We start from the raw sequence: 22,746 nt of genomic DNA, 5'->3' as shown, positions 1-22,746 counted from the left end.
CTCATAGGTTGAGGTTATGACTTTATTCTAGGGCTGGGCAAACGGGTCCTGGACCCGCGGGTAGGGGCGGGTAATACGGGTACGGGGCGGGTACGGGCCGGTTCTTAGTTTTGTAAAAGTAGATCGGGGCGGGGCGGGCCGGGTAATTGAAGTTTTAGGGGTGGGCCGGTTCCAAAATTATAGGATCCGCGGGTACCCGGACCGGCCCGTTTGTGTTAGATTGGACGGACGAGATTTAATATCATCTCTCCATCCAATCTCAACCGTCAGTTCAAGTTTTCAACTTTCAACCCTAGCCAACCTTCCCCGAGTCCCGAGTTCCAGAAGCATCCTCAGCCTCAGCAGCCTCAGACCTCAGTCTCTCGGATTCTCAGACTCTCCCTCGACTCCATCTCCCTGAGTCCCTCTCCCTATCCCTCTCCCTCGAATCCCTCTCCCTATCCCTCTCCGTTGATTTTTCTTTTTAAAATTTAGCTAATTTTTGTGTTTTGATTTGATTCAGGGAGGAAAGCGAGCTTCTTTGTTGTCAGATCTGACGCCGGGGTTAGCTCGGGTTTGAATTCGAAGGCTCGCCGGGCTGATCAACTGATTACCAATGTTGTTGCAGTTAATCATCTCCTTTTCCTTTCTCTCTTTAACTTTTGAAATTGATTTCGGATTTTGTTGTTATTTGTAATGCTTGGAGTTCTGAATTTAGTTGTTGGGTGTTTAATTTTTTTTAGACCAAAGCTGATGGCGCTGCAGCTTCGACCGCATCGAAACCTGGGTATGTTTTTGTATTTGCTAATTTTTGAGCTCTAGTTTTAGCTATAAACGCGATACTCGTACATAAATAGTTTTAACATGTGAGTTATGCATGTAATTCAATGTTGAGGAATGTTAGGATCGGATTCGACCTCGGGTGACTGTTGTTTCCGATTCATCATCTGAAAATTTTCGAGTATATTTGGATGAATTGTGTGATTAATTTGTGTTTTGTATGCGATCAATTTTTTTTTTTTGGAGTAAAATAGAAACTATTGTGGAAACACGGTCTGTAGATTTAAGATTTGAATCGCATTTATACTGCAGGCAATCGTGAAAATTTAAATTTTTTACATCAAGGCTTTGCATGCCATGTAGTGAACTGTAATTGCAAGATTCAGAATGAAACCATGAATTTGTAAATTTAGAATTCACGATATTGTTTAGTTTGTTTAGCTTTTAATTTCCTTAATTAGATGAAAAAGATGGGTAGATACACATCATACTGGATGTTTCTTGTCCGTTGATATCCTTTGAATTGGAATGTATTGAATTTTTTTTTTTTAAAAAAAAGGACCCGTGTACCCGGACCGAACCGGCCCGTTTCAACCGGGCCAGGTAAGGTCCGGTTCCTATTTTCAGAATTGTAATGCCCGGCCCGGCCCGCCCCGTCTCCTTTAATTCCGGATCCGGTCCGGTCCCTTCAAAAATGGGCCCGGCCCGGCCCGTGCCCAGCCCTACTTTATTCACTATAAATGGAATGATGGGGAAAGTTTGTAATTACAAATTTGGTTGGTTTGGTTGCCAGAATCATGAGTATATTGGTGAATTCTTGTTAATAGTGGCATTCTTTGTGATTGTGCAAAGATTGGTGTTGAAGTCGTGATGGGACGACGAGGATTGCGCCTAAATTTCACTGTTAGAGCAAGTCCACCCATGGACATTGCTCGGGGGACAGGGGAGAGGAAAGGGCCCGAGGCCCTGTGAACTTGCTCCAGCGTTGAAGGAGCCCGAGCGGAGGTGAGGCCCGAGCTCCAGGCCTGTGAAGAGTTGACAGCCCGAGAGCCCGAGTGGGTGTGACGCCAGCGCTGGTGTCAGCCTGGCGTCTGACCCTTTTTTTATTTTTTTCTGTCAGGCGCGTGCACCCTACTCTCTCGTAGGGGCGTGTCGCCCGACCATTTTTCAGAAAAGTCAGCCGACTTTTCAGACAGAAAAGTTACCGTTGGGAAGCCACATGGCTTCCCACGGTCCGTTCGATCTCAACGGCTCTTTAATTTGGTCCGTTGGATATCAACGGTAAAAAAATATAAAAAATCTTATTTAATATCAACCGTTCGATCTGAGATCAACGGTCGATATTAATATGCTTTATAAATAAATAAAATAGTTTTAAAATTAAGAAAAGTTACCGTTGTGACACATGGCACAATCTGGAGTGTTGGAATTCAATTTTTTTTAAAATCCAACGGCAGAGATTAATTATTTGAATAAAAAAATTTTAAATTGTAAAAAATCCAAAAAAATATCTGAATTTTTTTAAAAAAAAATGTTTCTACTTTTCTATAAATACCTTCTCATTATCATCTACTTTACACCACAATTTCATATTTTCTCAACTACTTTCAATCACATTGCTATCTTTCTCTCAAAGTTTCAATCCAGTTTCGGATAAGGACACGTGGCGCAACGAGAACGATTTAAAATCTAATCGAAATCTATCCACAAAGATTCTGAAAAGATAACGACACGTGGCACGATGACATTGGATAAAAATCTTATCGAAATCTATGACCAATAATAGTCGTTTTGGGTAAATGACACGTGGCGCAACGAGAACGATTTAAAATATCTTATCCGAAATTACAAATAAATTTATTTAGTATTATTTTGTAAAAAAAAAAATTAATAATATTTTATTGCCTATTGCCAGGGCTATTCAAGTGCAAGGGTGGAGATGCAAAAGGCAGTTACTGTTCATTATGGCAGTTACTGTTCACAGGGTGGATTGAATAGTGGATTGCCTGGGGGGAGGGCTCCAAGGGTGGAGTGCTCTTATAATCCAATAAATTTCTGAAGTATAAAAATAAGGGGAAAATTCTTACAAGCAATAACTCTTTGAACGTACTTCTTGCACACAATTGGTGCCCCTATAAAAGAAAGGGCAATAGGGTCGTTTGTTCAAAAATCGAAGAGGCACCACTATCCAGATTTCGAGAAGTGGATTTTCCTAAGTAAAATCTATCGACAATCTCCACACGCAACATCAGCTCATCGAGTACCACAAATAACTTTGCCAAAGATCTTTGACAAAGTTTAGACACATAAAATTTGAAGGTCCAACTACCCTATTATTACCCACAAGGGCAAAGGAACAGCATCACTGCTTGATAACTGGAAAGTCCCTATGTGTGTCAACATCTGCGCTCTGTGGCAAGGCAGACTGGCAAAAATGCCCAACCTTTACTCACATCCAAGAAAGCACTCCCAACAAGATTGCTTGCTCAAAAATCGAAGAGGCACCGCTCTCCGAATCTCGAAAGCCAAACTCCCAATAGGATTGCTTTCTCAAAAATCTAAGAGGCACCCCTCTCCAAATCCCGAGAGCCAAATCCCAAATAGGATTGCTTGTTCAAAAATCGAAAGGGCACCACTCTCCGAGCTTCGAGAGCTAGATGTCCTTGGATAAAGCTTGTCTGCAATCTTCACACGCAACATCAGCTCTCCGGATACCACAGACCACTTTTTCAACGTGCTCTGACAAAGTTCAAACACGTGAAGCTTACAGCTCCCACTATATTTCTATGACCAAGAAGGGTAAAGGAATAGCATTACCATTTGTTGTTGGGGAAACTCCTATATATGTCGACCTCCATCCTCCACAGACAGGCAAACCTGCAAAAATGCTCAACCATTCCTCATATTTGAGATGGCACTCCCAACAAAGCCTCTCGAAATACTCAGCTTTCTCCCCCCCCCCCAATAATACCTCTGCAAACTAGCCACACCAGAGCAAGAGTATCTCATATCATCAAGGTCAAAAGCAAAAGTATCCTATATCATGCTTTTTCCCTATCTTTTCCTTTGCCCTTGTTCTTACCTGCAAGACAATGAGAAAGAGAGCAATCATTCAACACTTGGAATCAAGCTTCCAGTCAGGAACTGACTGCCTTGAACCCCTTGCCTGATTACTTACCTAGCATTGCTCTCGAGTACTCATCTTCAACATTTTGTGCTTCTAGAGAAGATACCACATATGCTTAAGGAACATATAGAGCAAATGAAAATGATACAAGGAAGCATGTGGAGACAAGTGCAACAGAACACGTGCTGATTCACCTATTACTTATTCAAAAGCAAAAGTATCCCATATCATCAAGGTCGAACGAACTTTTGATTTGATGGACTTGTTTTGACCCTCAAATTCTTGAGTCGGCCTTATATTCTGGAGGAAACCAGAAAACCCTCCAGCCCAGTTCAAGAATAAGCCTGTGGAAAGTTACTTCTTCAAAAGTAAAAGTATCTCATATCGTCTCTTCTCCATGTCCTTTTCTTTGTCCTTATTGATGTCTACAGAACAAGGAGAATGAGATATCAGCCAGAACATGAGATCAAACTTTCAATCTAAGATTGACTGCTTGGAACTCTGATTGCTTACCTTGTCTGTCACTTCTTTCGGTAAATCACCTCGCTCAGAGACTTGGGGGACTCCTACTATATGGTTTGTATCGTGCTTGATCAAGCTCGAAACTACAAGTAAGCTTCAAGTGAAATTGATACATTACCTTGTGCATCTCCATCGGTTAAAGATACCACCCCTAGATGGATGAAAAGTACTTCTAGAGAAGATGCCACATCTACCTATGAGACAGATAAGGCAAGTGAAAATGATACCACAGTTCGGTACTTAAAAGTTTCGCAATTACTCAGCGGCTTGGATCTTGTAAGTCCCCAACCGAGCAGCTTCCCTCACTTAGGAACTTAAGGGAACACTATTTGTACCATACTTGACCAATCCCGAAATTACTGAGCACCGGTCAACGTTATACCATCAAGGATCCATAAGAGTTTGCCTCCAACCAGGAGGCCAATCACAGCGTGACACATGTCGACATCATAGGTCAATCATAGCGCGACACGTGTCAACATCAGAGGCCAATCACAACACGACACGTGTCAAAGTCAGAACAAAGCTAAAGACTCTCTTCTTTAAAAGGAGATCATTCTCTCACAATATTGCCTAATGTCATTTGTACTAAATCATTCACTAGAACTCACTAAAGGAGAGCTTAAACCTTTGTACTTGTGTAAACCCTTCACAATTAATGAGAACTCCTCTACTCCATGGACGTAGCCAGTCTGGGTGAACCACGTACATCTTGTGTTTCCTTCCCTATTTCTGTCCATTTACATACCTATCCATACTAGTGACCAGAGCAATCTAGCGAATGTCACAAACTTAACACTTTCTATTATACCAAAGTCCCCACTGATTTTGTGCATCAACAAGATTGATGTAGGGTCGCATCTTTGAGAATTGGTATGACTACAATTCTCTAAAGGTCTCATGAAATCAGGATATGTTCAGGACCAAAATGAAAACAACCGTATGAATTGAAGTGTGTCACGATGTGATATATGTGATACTTATTGTTTCGATTTACTACTAAGAATGATCAGTTCAAGATATTAAATTCACTGTTTCATTAGGTAAATCCAATAAGTACTCACTAAAGAAGGTTCAACTCCAAAAGACACCTATCCCGATGCGTATCATATCTAAGTTCTCTAGATAGACGTTACTAATTTAGTTAGAATCTTATTTTCTATTCAAATATGGGGTATTGCTAGAGTTTGAATAGAAAATGTGGAGTATTGTTGGAACTTGTGGGGGACTCCCAATCCCACATCGCCCAAAACCTTTTTTAAAGTCACCTTTATAAGTGAGTTCACTCACTTATAGTTTAAAAAGAATTGGGCCAAAGCCATGGACCTTGGGCCTTAAACTTGGAGGGTTTGGGTGTATATATTAAATGTCAAAGATGGACCTTGGGCCTTGGGGCTCAGATGGACAAAAAACCCAAGTATCATTTTTACGTTTTTTATTTTTGCAATCAGTTTTTTCCGAAAGGATAAAACTGATCATGTGAACAGTTACAACCGTTCTTAAAGATAAACATGAACGGCTTTAACTGCTCCATTGCGCCATTATATATATGGCTGTCAAATCAGAAACCAATACAACAATTCCATCGCTTCCTTTTCACACTTCACAGAGAAACACCACAACCAATTCGCCAAGAATCCAAGTTCGAGTGCAAGAACTTGGGTTAGATAGTTGTATCCTGCAAGATAGACGTCTATTGAACTGTTGCACTGGTGTAGGGACGAATTTCTATCTTAGGAGATTACTTCTACAAGCCTTTATCTTCAAAGAACAAGTAAGTGATTTGTGATTTTATATGCAATTTCATTAAGTGTTTATATTTTGATATATTGTATCTGTTGTTGAATTTTTCAATAGAAATAAACTGTGCAAATTGTTATATATTATATACTTGACATTTGATTGGTTCTAACAGTAACTGGTAAGCAATCTCTCGCAGCACCTAAAATTATAAGGACCAAAGAGTCAAGGAACATTGAAACTTCATTTAGCATCAAATACAGTACATACCAACTCTATTCAACATCCAGCAAAGGAACCATCTTTAATTCTCCTTCTCCAAATAACACTTAGGTAGTCAACTAGTCATGTACGCCATGATAGAAATATCATTTACACATTTCAAATAAGAAAGATAGTAATACCTTATGTCACAACTCTTCCAACCAGAACCTTTCTCTGCAACATGATCCTAGAATTCACTGTGGCAGTATAAAGAACCCTGATCTGAAGTTCAATGTGGTAGTATAACAAAACATAAAGAAACTTACTCCACGTGTAGCAGACTCTCGAGTTTGTTCTTTTGCTTTTATAATTCAAACATAGTTATGCAGGAACACTAAACTCCCATTATGCAATTTGTTTAAATCAATGCCCCAAAATTAATTTCCTCACAATTCATTAGACAATGATAAATTAATCCCACCCAATTTAGCAACCCAACAATTTTCTTCATCAACTCAACAAGTTACCATAACCAAGGACTTAAAACTTTGATTAGTCTTACAAAAATTTAATCCCACAAAAAATAAGAATAAAATCAAAGACTTAAACTTGACAATAATTTACTCTTCAGCCGTAATCAGATTTCTCATTCTCTGAATTCAAAAACTTATCCACCCAGATTTTCCGCTGCGACGCCACCGCTCCAACAGTCCTAGAAACCGCCGCACTTCCGCAGTTGTTAGATTCTGCAGAAACCAAACACAACCCACCATCAAAACCAACCTCAAAAACCCAAAAATACCAACAAATACCAAAACTTTAAACTAAAAACAAGAAACCCAAATGTCGTCGTACACGGAGGAGCAATATGTTAGGATATTAGGATATTGGATAGCTGTTGGTCTATTCCTTTATGGTATTTTGTCTTTTCCTTATAGGAGTTGGTTTTATCCAACAATAGGGTAAGTGGATATGTGTTCCAATTGTGAGCACTTTCCCCTCTAGGGTTATATATAAGCCCCCTTTCACTATTTGGGAAAGGTATGAATGAAATTAAGATGTTATAGTTTATTCCTTTTTCCCTTTTCTCTATATTTTCTGCACTATTTCATCTTCTGGTCCTATCATCTGGTATCAGCAACAAGTTGCTACCATCCATGGGCAAAAGCAAAGCCTCTGTGGTGGTGGCCGACGTCTATGGGCAAAAGCAGCTTAATGGGTTTCACGACTCGGTGTCTTTATTAGCCACTCGCCAAGAATCGTTCCAATCAAATCTGACGGACATTCAGGCTTCCTTAGCTAATATTAGCCTAGTCCATAACCACTTAATGGATGAGATCCGTGCCTCCAAGCAACACCCACCCCCATCCACCACTCCTTCCCAAATCTCAATCAGTTCCCTTCACATTCCCTGGGTTCCACATCCACTATGTTGCCCCCACCTTCCCAACCTATTTCCATTGCTCCTCCTCCAACATGGGGCACGCATTAGTCCCGCTCCCCATCTCTCCCTTATACCCTAATCACTGGTTACCTACAGTCGTCCTCTATCCACTCAACCTCTACCACCACCCTCCGTCCTCACCTTCCATCCTCTTCATTTCACCTTCCCTAATAGCCACCCTTCCATCAAGGGCCACCACTTACCTTCAACAACCCAAAACACATGAAGATTGAGCTCTTCCGATTCTTCAACAATGGCCAGTACAGATGGATTGCCCTCGTAAATAAGTATATGGATTACCATATGGTCGACACCGCCAACCGGGTCACCATCGCGGGCCTCCATTTTATTGGTGATTCTGCCTTTTGGTTCAAATGGTACAAGTTGCATATTGGGTCTAGGCTTTGCACCACCTTTACCAAATCCCTTCTCCAACAGTTTGGGTTGGGCGACCAACTGGACTTCAATATGTCATTTTCCCATGTACCTCAGAAAGGCCCACTAGAGGCCTACATCAATTATTTCATCTATTTGTCATGATAGGCCCAAGGTTGGTATGATTCTCAACTCCTAGGGGTTTATGGGCTGAAATTTGAACTTCAGGATGACGTCTTAGCACAGGCTCATTCCTCTTTGGCCCGTCCATTGAACTAGCTCGTATTTACAACAACAAGTACCAATGTCGTAGGGGTCTGTTTTGCCCATTCCCCGCCCGACCCTCCTCCACACAACCTGCTTCATCGTCGTCTCCTCCACCCTCATCTCCCAAACCAGCTCCGCCCTCTACGGTCAGGCCACCATTGCGCATCTCCCATGTGGAAGTCCAGGAACGCCGTGCCCGCGGCCAATGCCTTTATTGTCCAGATAAATACTACCCACATGTGCCACCCCCACCTGCTGCTTTTAGACGCCGCTGCAATCTCCGAGGTCGCCACTTAGACATCTCCTGACTATCTTCTGCTGGCGCCTGATGAAGTTCCGTCGGAGGATCTCATCCCTATCACCCTCAACGAGTTGGCTTCTCCCAAGCACACTCGTGGTCGAGCTATGCACCTGGTGGGTCACATTGGGACATTGCCTATTCGGGTTTTTGTGGACTCCGAGGCTGATTTCAACTTTCTCAACCCCTCCGTAGCGCTCCACCTCGGCCTTCGCATCGACACCTCCCACATCAAACCTATTGTAGTTGCTAATGGCCATATTTGTCACACACAAGGGCTTGCCTACAATGTCTCGGTACAGTTGCAGAATTATGTTTTTTCTTCGGATATACGGCTCTTGCCCATTGTGGGGTGCGACTTAGTTCTGAGGGCTGAATGGTTGGAAACCTTAGGGTATATTGGCTGGCACTTCAAGAACAAAATCATGGAATTCCAAATCAATGGCACCAATTATAAATAAGTGGGCCTGCGCGCCACAAATACCTCACCCTTCTTTGTTTCTTCACGAGTGATTTTAAGTCCCTTGGTAGCCTTCCTGATTCACTCTCATTCCCCTCTTGAAGGCGCCCTTGCTACCCCACTACATATCGAACCGATTCTGCATATGTATTCGGACCTTTTCGACCTCTCACGGGCCTCTCTCCCACACAGCCAACTGACCATCTCATCACCTTATTGCCAGACACCCATTCAGTGAATATTCGTCTGTATCGCTATGCCCATGCTCAGAAAACAGAGATTGAACGTCAGATGGAAGACATGCTCACTGCCGACATCATTCGCCCTAGCTCGAGCCCTATTTCTTCACCTACTTTATTGGTCCACAAGGTTGATGGATCTTGGTGGCTTTGTGTGAACTATCGCGGACTCAATCAGGTTAGTTTTCTCCAAATTGGACATCCGATCAGGTTTTCACCAAATCCGAATGTATAAGCCCGACATTCCTAAAACAGCGTTTCGAACACATGACAGACACTTTGAATTTTTGGTGATGTCATTCGGGCTCTGCAACGCCCCTTCCACTTTTCAGGCCTTAATGAATTCTATCTTTAAGCCCTTTATCCGGAAGTTTGTCCTGGTTTACATTGACGATATTCTCATCTTTAGTCCGACCTTGTAAACTCACTTCACACATTTGGTTTCGATATTGAGGTCCTGCGTGCTCACAACTTGAAACTTAAGGCTTCCAAATGCTCTTTTGGACAAACCACAGTAGCCTATCTGGGACACATCACCTCGACCGAAGGAGTAGCATTCGACTCTCACAAGGTGTAGTGTATTTTGGATTGGCCTCAGCCTCGCACCCTCAAGGGATTAAGGGGATTTTTAGGCCTTGTAGGCTACTACCGCAAATTTTGCATCACTTCGGTTTACTCGCCTACCCACTGACCGAGCCATTGAAGAAAGATAATTTACAGTGGTTTCCTACGACAACTCATGCTTTTTCAGCTCTCAAGTGTGCCATGTCCTCCACCCCAATGTTGGCCTTCCCTAACTTCACCCAGCCATTCACCATCGAATGTGACGTGTCCGACGCCGGTATTAGGGTTGTCCTCTCCCAAAACCAACACCTCATTGCTTTCCTCAGTAAGCCTTTAGCGGAGAAACATAAAACTTTATCAGTCTATGATAAAGAGTTAATGGCCATTGTGTTCGTAGTACAAAAATGGGGCCCTTATTTGCTCGGGGACCCATTCAAAATTATGACAGACCACCAAACCTTGAAGTATTTTCCCAACCAGTAGATCACAATGCCCACTCAACAAAAATGGCTCCTTAAATTATTGGGCTACAACTATACACTTGAATATCGCTTGGGTTCTACGAACTCAGTTGTCGATGCCCTGTCCCGGAAACACGAGTGCTTGGCCCTTATTGGTCTTTCCCAACATATCTTCAATAGCATCTCAAAGATCCAAGCCGAATACACACAGAACCCGAAGGCTTCTGCCATCCTCCAAGCACTACAGAACTCCAAGCCGATAAGATCCTATTTCTTTCTTCGATGAGATCTTCTTTATTACAGAGATGGCATTTTTGTGGTGGCTTCTTCTCCTTGGCGTACTCACATCTTACATGAATTCCACTGTTCTCCCACTGCGGGACACTCGATGTTCCTCCGTACTTACAAACGAGTTCGTCGTAATTTCAATAGGCCTAGTTTAAAAAAGGCAGTTAAATCCTTTGTTTCTTGCTATGATACCTGCTAGCGCACCAATTACAAGTCCATTAAACCATTGGGGTTGCTGTAACCACTTCCTATTCCCTCTTAAATTTGGACAAACATCGCTATGGATTTTATTGAAGGACTTCCCTATTCCCAGGCCCACAATGCCATCTTCGTGGTCGTCGATCACCTTATCAAGTATGCACACTTTCTCGCCATCAAACACACTTATTCGGCAACAAAAATGGCTAATATTTTCCTCTGTGAGGTGTTTCACCTCCATGGCATGCCCAAAACAATCATCAGCGACCATAACCCCATTTTCACCACCCCAGTCGGATGGCCAAGCAGAGGTTTTGAACCGCACCCTAGAACACTACTTGCATAGCTTCGTGGGCGATAAACCGAGTTCTTGGGTTGTTTGGCTACCGTGGGCGGAATGGTGGTACAACACCACCTTTCATTCGGCCACTCAAATGACCCATTTTGAGCCAGTCTATGGATATCCCCCTCTGCGAGTCTCTTCATACTTACCCGGGTTTTCCCTAGTCCATCTAGTGGATACAACCCTTCGTGACCGAGATGCCTTACTCCGCCTTCTTCAGGAAAATCTGCAGCTCGCTCAAGATCGAATGTGCCACTATGCTAACAAAAAAACGCTTGGAGCGTGAGTTCACAGTGGGAGATTGGGTCTTCCTCTGCCTACAACCTTATCGCCAATCTTCGGTCAATCATAACAACTGCCCCAAATTGGCACCCAGGTTCTACAGCCCTTACAAGATTCTTGCTCGTGTTGGGAAGGTTGTCTACACTTTGGACTTGCCTCTCGACTCTCGCATACACCCCACCTTCCATGTTTCACTCCTTAAGCCTAAGTTAGGCTGTAATGTGGTTGCTTCCTCTATGCTTCCTCTTATGTCTAACAAGGGACTTGTGACTTGGACCCCAGAAACAATTCTGCAGTAAGGCATATTTAAGCGAGGAACCATGCTGTCACGCGATGGCTGATCAAATGGATGGGCTTACCGGAACACGATGCTACTTGGGAGGATGCAAACACCATTCTCGAACGATTTCCCAACTTCAAAGCTTGACGACAAGCTCCTTCTTAGGGGGCAGAATTGTTAGGATATTAAGATATTGGACAACTGTTGGTCCCTTCCTTTATGATATTTTGTCTTTTCCTTGTAAAAGTTGGTTTTATCCAACGGTACGGTAAGTGGAGATATGTTCCAATTGTGAGCACTTCCCCCTCTATGGTTGTATATAAGCCCCATTTCACCATTTGGGAAAGGTATGAATGAAATCAAGATGTTTTGCTTTATTCCTTTTTCCCTTTTTCTCTATATTTTTTGCACTATTTCATCCTCTAGTCCTATCACAGTAGCATCGGCAATAGTGTCGAGCTAGTCGGCGTTCTTTTTCGGAGGAAAAAGGAGAAATCCGGTTTTCTCCTTCTCCTTCTCACACCTCCACATCTCGAGAAAGGAAGCTCTTCGTCTCCATAGTATAGGGCCAAAAAATCTTTGACACAAGCGAATTAGACAAGAACTGGTGGTTGATAGCGTCTGATCTGAAAACTATAAATAAGGTTTAATAGAGATCTGAAATTTGAGCATCTAATATTATAGTGGTTGATTAAAAAATAAAAAAATAAATTATAAAGATAACAATTAAGACAACAGCACATGTATTGACCAGACCAAAACATAATACTTTAACAAGTCAACACCAATCATATTGCACCCTTTCTCACATTAGCAAAGTATTAGAAGATTGAAGTCGAGCAAATTCGATCCCAAGACAACCTTGCCAACATCTTCACAAAGTCATGACCAAAGTCAACCTTCCAAAGAATAGATATATGTAAGTATATCATTTGCAATACTTGTAGTTCTCAGGGGAGTTTTGTCGAACTCATGGGGAGTATCCTAAAGTATACTCACTTGACCTTTTAATGTACTCATTTTCCCTTCAGAATGGTCATGCCCTCATGTGCTTGTTCTACTACTTACATCCTAAAGATGTTAAGTATCGACATGTTGCATGAACTCATCTTTTTTCCTTAAACTATGGGTTTGTCGTATTAGGTTTTACCATAGCCAATTTTTGGTGAGACTTACTCCTACATGCATTACTCATTAGAGACTCACGTTTGCTACTTATGCAGACTAGACAAGACGACTTCTTCAACTGCTTTTACATTTGCCTGAAGATCTAATGCACCATCTACTTAAGTATTTATACACTCAAGGGGGAGTGTTGTTAAATTAATTATAGCACATGTGATTATGTGAATTACTAATAGATTGTATTTAGGATACTAAAAGATCCTATATCTTATAATTGTATTACTTCTATGGCAAAGAGTCGTATCTAATTTACTATAAATAAAGGCACAAAACATAAAATATAACACATAATTCCTCTTGCCTGTCCATCTTCCTTTAATATAGGCGGCAACACTTTTAACCTTTTGTACATAGAGATATTTGGTATTAATCGATCAATGAGGGCCCGCAGAATGGTCACAAAAATCATTTTTATGGTGATCGGAAAGCACTGCAACCTTACAACTTGTTTAGAAAATTCCAATGTTAAAAAATAAAAAATAAAAAAAAAATAAAATCAAATGAACATATTATGCGTAGTATTTGCAAGTATTTACAAATACCAATGTCTAATTGTATATTGATTATCATGTGAGAGCAGTATTTGCAAGTATTAGAATGTCTTTTTGTCACCACCATGTGGAGCAAAAAATTATAAAGGTGACACGTAAGCTTTTGAGTAAAAAAGATCAAATTACCTTCGAGTTATACCAGGATTCTCATGTGCATACAACGGACAATAACGGTTCAATAAAGGAAGAATCAAGGGTGATCAATATGAAATTTATTTTATATTCCTCTCATCACTCCTCATCAATTCCTTAATGATTTTATTCAAAAGGTAACTCTCAAAAGTTTCTACTTAAATTAAGAATAATTGTCATGTTAATTGCAAGATAATATTTCACATAATATCTTGCAGTTATTCTCCAATTACCACCATATATGGCCGGCCACTCTCCACCCAAAGGGATGGCCACCCTCCTATAAATACACATCTTATCACACTAAAATACTAGGCTATTTGTTATCCACAAACTCCAAAATACATCTCTTCCAAAAAACAAAAAAAACAAAAAAAAACTCTAAAATACATTCTTTTTCAAAATTCTAACTTTAGCATTGTAGATTCTTCGGCCAAAACCCCCTCTAATTCATTGAGGGCACGTGAGGTTTTTGGCCTTAATCTTACGTGTTATTGTTTTGCAGGTACATTTTATCAAAGGAAGAGATGGCATAAATTTGCATCTCACCCTCAAGTAGTGATAGTGCTCACCAATCTATCTATCATTATTGGATAAGTTTAAATTTTGAGATTTATGTCTATTCACTACACAGATCTAGCAGTGATAAATAGAATACGAAGCATCATCATCACTTGAAAATAATGAACAAAAAAATATTCCTAAGAATGACTCAGATGACACCATTAACTATCACAAAAATAGTTCGATTAGCCTTAACACCCATAGGGAGGTTTCTGGATTTGTTAATAAAAAATTAGCCATCTGCATCTTAATAATTAAATGTGTTCAGAAAAGGTGGATCTCTTATTATATATATTAATTTCATGAAAGTGATAATCATGCATGCCACAAAGCTTCACGTTCTAAAGTTGATCATTTTTCTAATGTGATTCCTTTAAACTCATACGTACGGGCTTTGCTAGACATTGCACAGCTTTGAATAATTTTAAGATGGGCTGAAACATGAAGATTTTTAAGCTAAGTTTGTGGGCTTCCATTTGATCTTTGGGTGAGCTTGTAATTAACTTTCAATCTACATAGAGAGCAAAATAAATTCCATACGAATCATATAACTATAAGATAAATCTAAATACTATATATAGTAGTGACGGATTCAAGAATTTTGCCTACTAGAATCAAGATGAAGCATGCAATGCATACCACTTTTTCTTGTTTCCCTTGCTCGTCTCCATCTCTTTTAGGTATTTTATTGAACACCTATCTTTGTAGCTGCCTTGCTTAAGGAGAACGTCAAAGAACCTGAACAATTTTATATGAGGTAGTAATGTCAAACTGGGGAGAATTGTTCTTGATCGTTGGCTTATTAGTATATTCGCGAGATGTAAATAGTGCCTCTTTAACTTCAGTAGCTAAAAATCAAATGAATCTATATCTCGAGTTCATGACATATAATCATATTCAAAACCCAATAATGTTAAGAAAAGTAATCATACATGTCTGTAAATGATATCATCAGTAAATTTTACATCCAAATATGTTATATTATTATATTGTCAATCAAGATCGTTGATTTTGTCAAAATATATTGCTCGAATGTGAGGTTTTTATTGGCTATCTAATAACATGTACACATGAGTGGATGAAAAGTTATACCTGCATTCCATCTTCAATTCTATGATCAATTAGTAGCTTGTTTGGTTTTATGACAAGCCCTTAAAGAAACTTGAGTGGTTTTGACACAAGCCCTTAAGCCAATTATAAATAAGGAAATACCTAGCCTAACTTCTTATTTCTATCCTAAGTGCATGCTTTTCAATGTGAGATCACATTCTACATCTTTACACTCCCTCTCACGTGTGATGATGCTCAAGCCAAACATATAAACAACATGTATTAGCTAGGTGACGCGCACTTGCCATTAGACTTTACATATGAAGCAACTGCCTGATTCCAAAAATATATGATCTCATTATAAAACTAATTGACAAAAAAAAAACTAAAATACTCAACTCTTTCTAGGTACATGAAAAGTCTCACATCAATCCACATAGTCATAGCCCCAAGTGAAATGGCTATCATATGCAAGTGTCTTAAAATTAAAGTTAAGGTAAATTACACAAAACTATTATGGGTTGAACCACAATTTCATACCTCATGTTTTAAAAATTACAATGTCATACATCATTTTACGAATTTATTGCAATGTTAGAGCCCACTTCCTAGTCCAATTAGATTAAAAAATTTAAGGGTAAATTACATTTTACCCCCTCAAGTTTGGGGTCGATTTCAATTTCTTACAACATCTTTAAAACATTTCAATTTCATATATTTACTTATCATTTTATTTCAATTTCATACATCCATTAGAAAATCTGTTAAATAAACCATTAAGTGCTGACGTGGCTACCAAATTTGTGCCACGAGGCAAAAAAAATAATTTTTATGCATTTAAAATATTATAATATTTATCCTATTAAAAAAACTAATAAATAAACAAATACAAACCCAGGACCCCAACCCAACTCCCTCTCCTCCACTCTCTTCACCTCCCTTCCCATCCAAAAACTCACCCCATCCCATCCCACCCCTCCCCCACCTCCCCCACCCCACCCCCACCTCCCCTGCAATCCCCCCTCCACTCCACTCCACCCCTTATTGTGCGCACCCTCACCTGGTGCTCCAGAATCGGCAATTTCGCCTCCATCACAAACGCCCTACATGCCATGGACAGATTCGGCCGGCTCAACGCCATGCTCAACACCATGTTCTTTGTAGCCAAACAGAAATTTAGCCCAAGGTGAGAAAAAAAATAAAATTGAATTCAAAAGTTCAAATTTTTTACACAGTGGGGGGGGGGTTGCAGGGGAGAGTGGAGGAAAGGGAGATGGGTCGGGGGTTTTGGGTTTGTATGTTTTTTTTTTTTTTAAATAGGTCAAATATTTTTATATTTTAAATGCATAAATTTTTTTTTTGCCACGTGGCACAAATTTGGCAGCCACGTCAGCACTTAACGGTTTACTTAACAGATTTTCTAACGGATGTATGAAATTGAAATAAAATGATAAATAAATGTATGAAATTGAAATGTTTTAAAGATGTTGTAAAAAATTAAAATCGATCACAAACCTGAGCGGATAAAATGTAATTTACCCAAAATTTAAAATAAAATCATTTAACTATTTTTTTTAAAAATGTAGGACCCACATCCTACAAACCCATCACCATCACCCTCACCCTTCTTCCCCAATCCTCCCGAAGGCATCGACCTCGGCCACCCCTTCGACTCCCCCTCCCTATTGATAGTATCGATGCTCAGCACCCCTGTTCTTAACCTGCAAATTGCCAAACAGCTATGGAGAACGATAGAGCCGGAAGGAGACAGAGAGAATTATTTTTTGTTATATTGATAATGATTTTTCTAATTCACCGTTCCAGGACAACCCCACCAACTTGATTACATATATGTTTCCACTACGACAATTGCCAGCTGGCTAGAATACCAAACAACTAGATTATTACTAATAAAAGTACTAGTAAGCTACTAATTGCAATCAGGCTAATCACAATCGTAACATTGCCCACTCCTTCAGATAAACCTTGTCCACAAGGTTGTATTCACAGAGAAAAATCTAGGAATTTCTTAGCTAACTCATCATAATCCTCCCATGTAGCATCTTCTTCCTTGCTGCCCTTCCAATGAACGAGTAGCTGCACTCCCGCTCCATTTCCTTTTCTGTAAACTCGCCGTTGCAGAATTGACATTGGTTCCCGAGACTGCAACCCATCTTCTATCATCACTGGTAGTGTTGTTAGAGGACTAACCCCTGGACCCAAATGCTTCTTCAAACAGCTAACATGGAAGACAGGATGTATTTTGGAATCTGTAGGAAGTTTGAGTTTGTAGGCTACACTCCCAATCCTCTCCAGAACTTCATAAGGGCCATAAAACCTAGGATGTAATTTATGAAAAGCATGTGCAGCCAATGATTGCAACTGGTAAGGAACCAATTTCAAATAAACCAAGTCTCCAACTTCAAACTCTTTTTCCCTTCTATGCTTATTAGCTTGAGCTTTCATCCTGTTCTGAGCCACCAACAGATTAGTCTTGAGCATATCTAAAAGATTATCCCTTGCTAACAATCCTTGCTCAATTATATCCAGTTTTGCAGTGCCTTTTTCATAAGAAGCAATATGTGGAGGGGGATACCCATAAACAACTTCAAAAGGAGATAATTTGGATGAACTGTGAACTGAAGAATTATAACTCCATTCTGCCCATGGGAGCCAATAGAGCCACTTTTTGGGTTGACAACTTGTGAAGCACCTAAGATAGGTCTCCAGGCACCGGTTAACCACCTCAGTTTGGCCATCACTCTAATGGTGGTATCCTGAACTCATACACAGCTTAGACCCACTCAATTTGAAAAATTCTTTCCAAAAAGCACTGAGGAATACAGTGTCTCTATCACTTACTATGGTTGATGGCATGCCATGCAGCTTGAACACATGCTCTACAAATTCTTGAGCTACCATAGTTGCAGTACAAGGGTGTCCAAGAGGAATGAAGTGAGCATATTTTGATAATCTGTCCACAACCACGAAAATAACAGACTTTCCCTTGCAATTGGGTAAGCCACAAATAAAATCCATGCTAATGTCCCTCCAAACATTTTCAGGTATTGGAAGTGGCTGAAGCAGACCTAGTGGTGACAAGGTCTCATACTTATTCTGTTAGCACACCCTGCACTCGGCTACCCATGACTTAATATCTTTTTTCATCCCTACTCAATAAAAACTTCTTTTCAATCTTTGGTAGGTTTTTTAGACTCCTTCATGACCGGCCATTGGAATGCAATGATGCTCTTCATAGATCTTTTGTCTCCAAGTTGAATTAGGTCCAATCACAATCCTAGCTTTGTACTTTAAAAAACCATTATCAATGTGGAACTTTGATAAATGGGAAGTAAGTGAGTTGGCGTGTGTGGCTGCCCTTAATTCCTCCATCTTTTTTTTAACCCACTCATCTTTTTGTAACACCTATGTGGCTCTCCTCCCCTTCCTTCCACCTCCGCATCAAGCCCTTTCTCTTTTGGAAGAAGAACGACTCCAAGAAGCTCTCCCCCAACATTCCCTCTTCTGATACCTCTCTAAAACTCAGTTCGGTTCCGGACCCAAACCCTAATCCGGGTTCTACGACGTCGTCGTCAACAACGAGATGACCCTCTTCTTCGAAGATTTAACCCTCAAAGCCTACGCCAAGACCCAGCCCCAAAAATCCGATACTCCCCCAATCTTGAAAAGCATGTCGTAGACAAGAAAATCTTTTCCACTCCGGCCCATTTCGACGGAAAATTGCAGAGGAAACTAACCCTAAACAAAAAAAATGGACACATAATGATGGGGATTGGATAAATATGATTAGAGTCGGCTAGTGTGTTTTCGATCTCAACCCCAATTTTGTTTTGATAACCCAAGACAATTACTTTAACCCACAGAAATTACTAGAACCCACACAATTAAACCCATAGAAATTAGTTAAGTAGGTCTAATTAAGATGGGATTAGGAGGTCAAATTAAACATGTGTAATAATAAATGCTTTGGATCAACTAATTGGAGTGAAGTTGAAGAGCAACGGAGGGAGGGGATTCTTGGTAATGGACCTTACAAACCTCCTCGATTTCTGACTACTTGGATCGGGAGAAGTGTTAGAGATGCTGGAGCACATCTTGGGCTTCCAGGAAGTGAAGGCCTTGCAAAACAAGGGGCCCACATCCTCGCTGTTGCAGATGGCGGAGGAGAGGAGCAGCTGGTCGAGTTTTTCAGCCGAGTAGCCGTTTTCCACGGTGGACGGAGCTACTTTCCGTTGAGACTTTGTGGGCTGCAAGAATGGAGAGGATTTAGGAAAGGGGTGTGCTATCCACACACCCCATTGTACTTCTCACACACCCCTGAATAATTTATGTCTGTTGATTTTCTTCAATTCATCCGATCCGACGGCTGAAAATTAAAAAGGTGTGTGAGAAGTAAAATGAGGTGTGTGGATATCACACCCCTTTAGGAAAACTGAAGAGAGAAGGGGTCGTTACATGTTGTTTGACGGAAATAACACTGGGAACAAGGGAAATATATGTATGAAGGAGGTGAAGGTAGGAGAGCAACCGAGGGAAGGGGAGTCGAAGGAGTGGCTGCGAGGCCGATGTCGTCGGGGAAAAGGGTGAGGCTGATGATGTTCCACAATTTTTATAAAAATATTTAAATGATTTTTTTTTTAATTTTTTTTATATTTAATTAAATTTTTAATCCAATTGGGCTAGGAAGTGGGTTTCACCTTAAGTCACGTCAACATTTAACAAAGAAATTGACAGAAAAACTGACTACGGTTTGACATTGCAATAAATTCGTAAAATGAAGAGGTATGACATTGTAACTTTTAAAACATGATGTATGAAATTGTGATTCGACTCATAGTTAGGGTATTTTTGTGTAGTTTATCCTTAAGTTAATAACTCATGACTCATGCAGCTTCAAACCCTAGTTGGATCCCCATATTGGCCACCTCTAAAAACATAACTGAATTGCGAAGTACATGGAAGACCAAGGTTCCAGAAATCTTAATATGGGAGATGAAAACATGGTCAAAACGCCCAAACAATGTAACCCTTTGATTATAAATCTTAATCACATTTAATTATTGGCCAAAAAGGCATCCAAATGCTCCCTTTAACGTGGCAACATGAATTTATTTGACGAAATCAGCCTAACTAATTAAGATAAAAATAAACTCCCAAGAAAATACCGACCCCCATTTTCTCCCACAAAAATCTCTTCTCCCCTGCCTTTCTTTTCCTTCCAAACTCACTTTCTCATGCAGTAATCAAAATCAGAGATTTTTGCATATCTGTCGCACCTTTCTCTTTTATCTGCATTTTCTTTTCTCATTGCACAAGGTTCATCTCCTATAGAAGATCAACATGGTAAGCATGCTCCTCTCCAGCTATTTTTTTTTTTTTTTTCTGTGAAGGTAACATAATTATGGAAATGCATGCGTGATTAAATCATAAAAGTTATTGGCTAGAGTAGAAGATATGTGATGATTTGTTTTCTTAATATTATCACATATCAAATCTTTTTCTACCTCCGAATTGTGATGCTATGGAACGGTTCTCATTTTCTTTGGACCCATTAATGTGGGAAATTTCAGGCATAATTCAACATTTTCCAAATCTCTTGATCTATCTTGTTTTCCAATGATCATAATGTTTGGGACATACACGTCTTTCTCGCTAGCTAGATAGTCAGACATGTTATGTTGTTAAACTGTTATATGATTATCATATAGTCTGACATGTTATGTTGCTAAATTGTTCCAAGACCGCACATTTCCAAACAAACTGTACTGTGACTTACAAAAATCTAATCAATTATGGTGTTAGACTATTTTAATTTTCGGTGACATTGATGGGTAGGCAAACGCTGCTTCTGGAATGGCTGTGCATGATGATTGTAAGCTCAAGTTCTTAGAACTAAAAGCGAAGAGAAATTTCCGATTTATTGTGTTCAAGATCGAGGAGAAGATACAACAGGTGATTGTAGAGAAGCTTGGAGGTCCTGATGAAAGCTACGATGATTTCAGTGCCTCCATGCCTGCCGATGAGTGCCGCTATGCCGTCTATGATTTTGATTTTACAACCAATGAGAACTGCCAGAAAAGCAAAATATTCTTCATTGCATGGTTAGTAAGTATACAAATTGATTTTTTTTTCTTAAAAAAAATAGACAAAAGTATACAAATTGATTTTACTTAAGTTGCTTGTGTGATGTATGGTTCATTATGTGTATATTTGCGTAACATGACGTAATTAGAGATGTTTTCTTATCATACGAGACATTTTGTGTACTATGATTGTTAGGCTAAAAGTTAAAATTGAACTGATGTTAGGAAGAATCTTGGTAGAATTAAGGCTCTAATTGATATCATTTCGTAAGCATAACATGTCATAGATATCTAATAAGAGAACCGTAGTCTTCAAACACCCATTGTTGACAATCAAATTCCTTAAAAGTAAAGAAAAACTTCTAGAATTGATTAATGAAAGCTATAGACCATTTTATTGGCTTCTTGTGGATGTACATATATAGGGCACCCGATACATCAAGGGTGAGAAGTAAGATGCTTTATGCAAGCTCCAAGGACAGATTCAAGAGGGAGTTGGAAGGCATTCAAGTGGAGTTGCAGGCAACAGATCCTAGTGAGATGAGCTTGGATATCATAAAAGGGCGGGCACTCTAAACATTCCTGTAGAGCATTGGTCCATCACTTCGTCATATGATCTGTCTTTCAATTTTCCTAGTCGTGTGAGTTATTTTAAATTAATTACTTTATTTTCAGATCAGCTGTTTATTCAGATCTAAAACTTAATTTGATTGATACATTGCTTTGCTGTATTGGTGTATGTCAGAGTTTATTATGTTCTCTTAACAAAGGATAATATCACTTAAGATATTTGGTGTAAACATTTTTTTTTAGCATGCGATTTTATCTACACTAAGTGGGTTGAGGGGAGTGGGCTAAACCTCACAATGGGCTTACCACCGCCTCGATTAATGTCTAGGTGTTTGAAAATTAAGAAATAACCCCTAGACCTGCTGAGGTGCCCGCCAAGATCATCTAGGCACCCGCCTAGCCCGTCCAAACCCGCCTAGGTCGTGAATCGCTTAGACAGAAAATAGATAACTTTCACTTTGCATTTTATTTTTTTCAATAAATTGTAAGAGACTTGTTGCATACTTAAATGAACACACAACCCATGTTTTCTTTATGTTCCAAAACTTCATAATATATGTCATTCTATTTTGAAGTTTAAGGTGAAATTATAAATATTTTAAATATAAGCATACACTTATTTCAACGAAATATAATAGATTTACTTAAATTCACTTAGTCCACCTAAGAGCTCGCCTAGGCCTTGCATAGGCGCTAGGCCCCAACCCACTCCCCAACTAGCGTCTAGCGTCTTTTAGAA

The 22,746-nt window shown here is 39.9% G+C and overlaps 2 protein-coding genes and 2 long non-coding RNA genes across 5 annotated transcripts; 2 read left to right on the top strand and 2 right to left on the bottom strand.

Moving 5' to 3' along the window:
• The first annotated feature begins 28 nt into the window (after window positions 1–28).
• Window positions 29–1,157, top strand: LOC114826557 (uncharacterized). 2 transcript variants are annotated; one of them, XR_003775463.2, is made up of 3 exons: window positions 29–606; window positions 723–766; window positions 1,072–1,157. It is a non-coding gene; the product is annotated as an uncharacterized lncRNA (long non-coding RNA). The 2 variants fall into 2 exon arrangements; XR_011580924.1 differs by lacking the exon at window positions 1,072–1,157 and adding an exon at window positions 837–1,028.
• A 5,718-nt stretch (window positions 1,158–6,875) lies between these two features.
• Window positions 6,876–7,298, bottom strand: LOC139195849 (uncharacterized). Its single transcript, XR_011580923.1, has 2 exons — window positions 7,208–7,298; window positions 6,876–7,098 (listed from the first exon to the last, which is right to left on the bottom strand). It is a non-coding gene; the product is annotated as an uncharacterized lncRNA (long non-coding RNA).
• A 10,039-nt stretch (window positions 7,299–17,337) lies between these two features.
• On the bottom strand, window positions 17,338–18,255 carry LOC139197572 (uncharacterized). Its single transcript, XM_070825276.1, has 3 exons — window positions 18,196–18,255; window positions 18,047–18,110; window positions 17,338–17,939 (listed from the first exon to the last, which is right to left on the bottom strand). The coding sequence occupies exons 1-3, from the start codon at window positions 18,253–18,255 to the stop codon at window positions 17,338–17,340; spliced, it is 726 nt and encodes a 241-aa protein (XP_070681377.1).
• Window positions 18,256–20,557: 2,302 nt separating this feature from the next.
• On the top strand, window positions 20,558–22,237 carry LOC103456008 (actin-depolymerizing factor 1). Its single transcript, XM_008395670.4, has 3 exons — window positions 20,558–20,697; window positions 21,190–21,455; window positions 21,863–22,237. The coding sequence occupies exons 1-3, from the start codon at window positions 20,695–20,697 to the stop codon at window positions 22,011–22,013; spliced, it is 420 nt and encodes a 139-aa protein (XP_008393892.1). The 5' UTR covers window positions 20,558–20,694; the 3' UTR covers window positions 22,014–22,237.
• Window positions 22,238–22,746: the final 509 nt, after the last annotated feature.

This window comes from Malus domestica, chromosome 01 (assembly GCF_042453785.1).
Source record: "Malus domestica chromosome 01, GDT2T_hap1".
Taxonomy (NCBI): Eukaryota; Viridiplantae; Streptophyta; class Magnoliopsida; order Rosales; family Rosaceae; genus Malus; species Malus domestica.
Note: the sequence above shows the minus strand (reverse complement) of the source record. Positions and strands in the feature narration are given on the sequence as shown.

Coding starts and splice junctions, on each gene's coding strand:
- LOC139197572 (XM_070825276.1), bottom strand. CDS start 18,255: ATGGTAGCTCAAGAATTTGTAGAGCATGTGTTCAAGCTGCATGGCATG. Junction 18,111..18,195: donor ATGGCATGCCATCAACCATA/GTAAGTGATAGA, acceptor GTATGAGTTCAG/GATACCACCATTAGAGTGAT. Junction 17,940..18,046: donor TGCCTGGAGACCTATCTTAG/GTGCTTCACAAG, acceptor CTCCTTTTGAAG/TTGTTTATGGGTATCCCCCT.
- LOC103456008 (XM_008395670.4), top strand. Junction 21,456..21,862: donor AAAATATTCTTCATTGCATG/GTTAGTAAGTAT, acceptor GTACATATATAG/GGCACCCGATACATCAAGGG.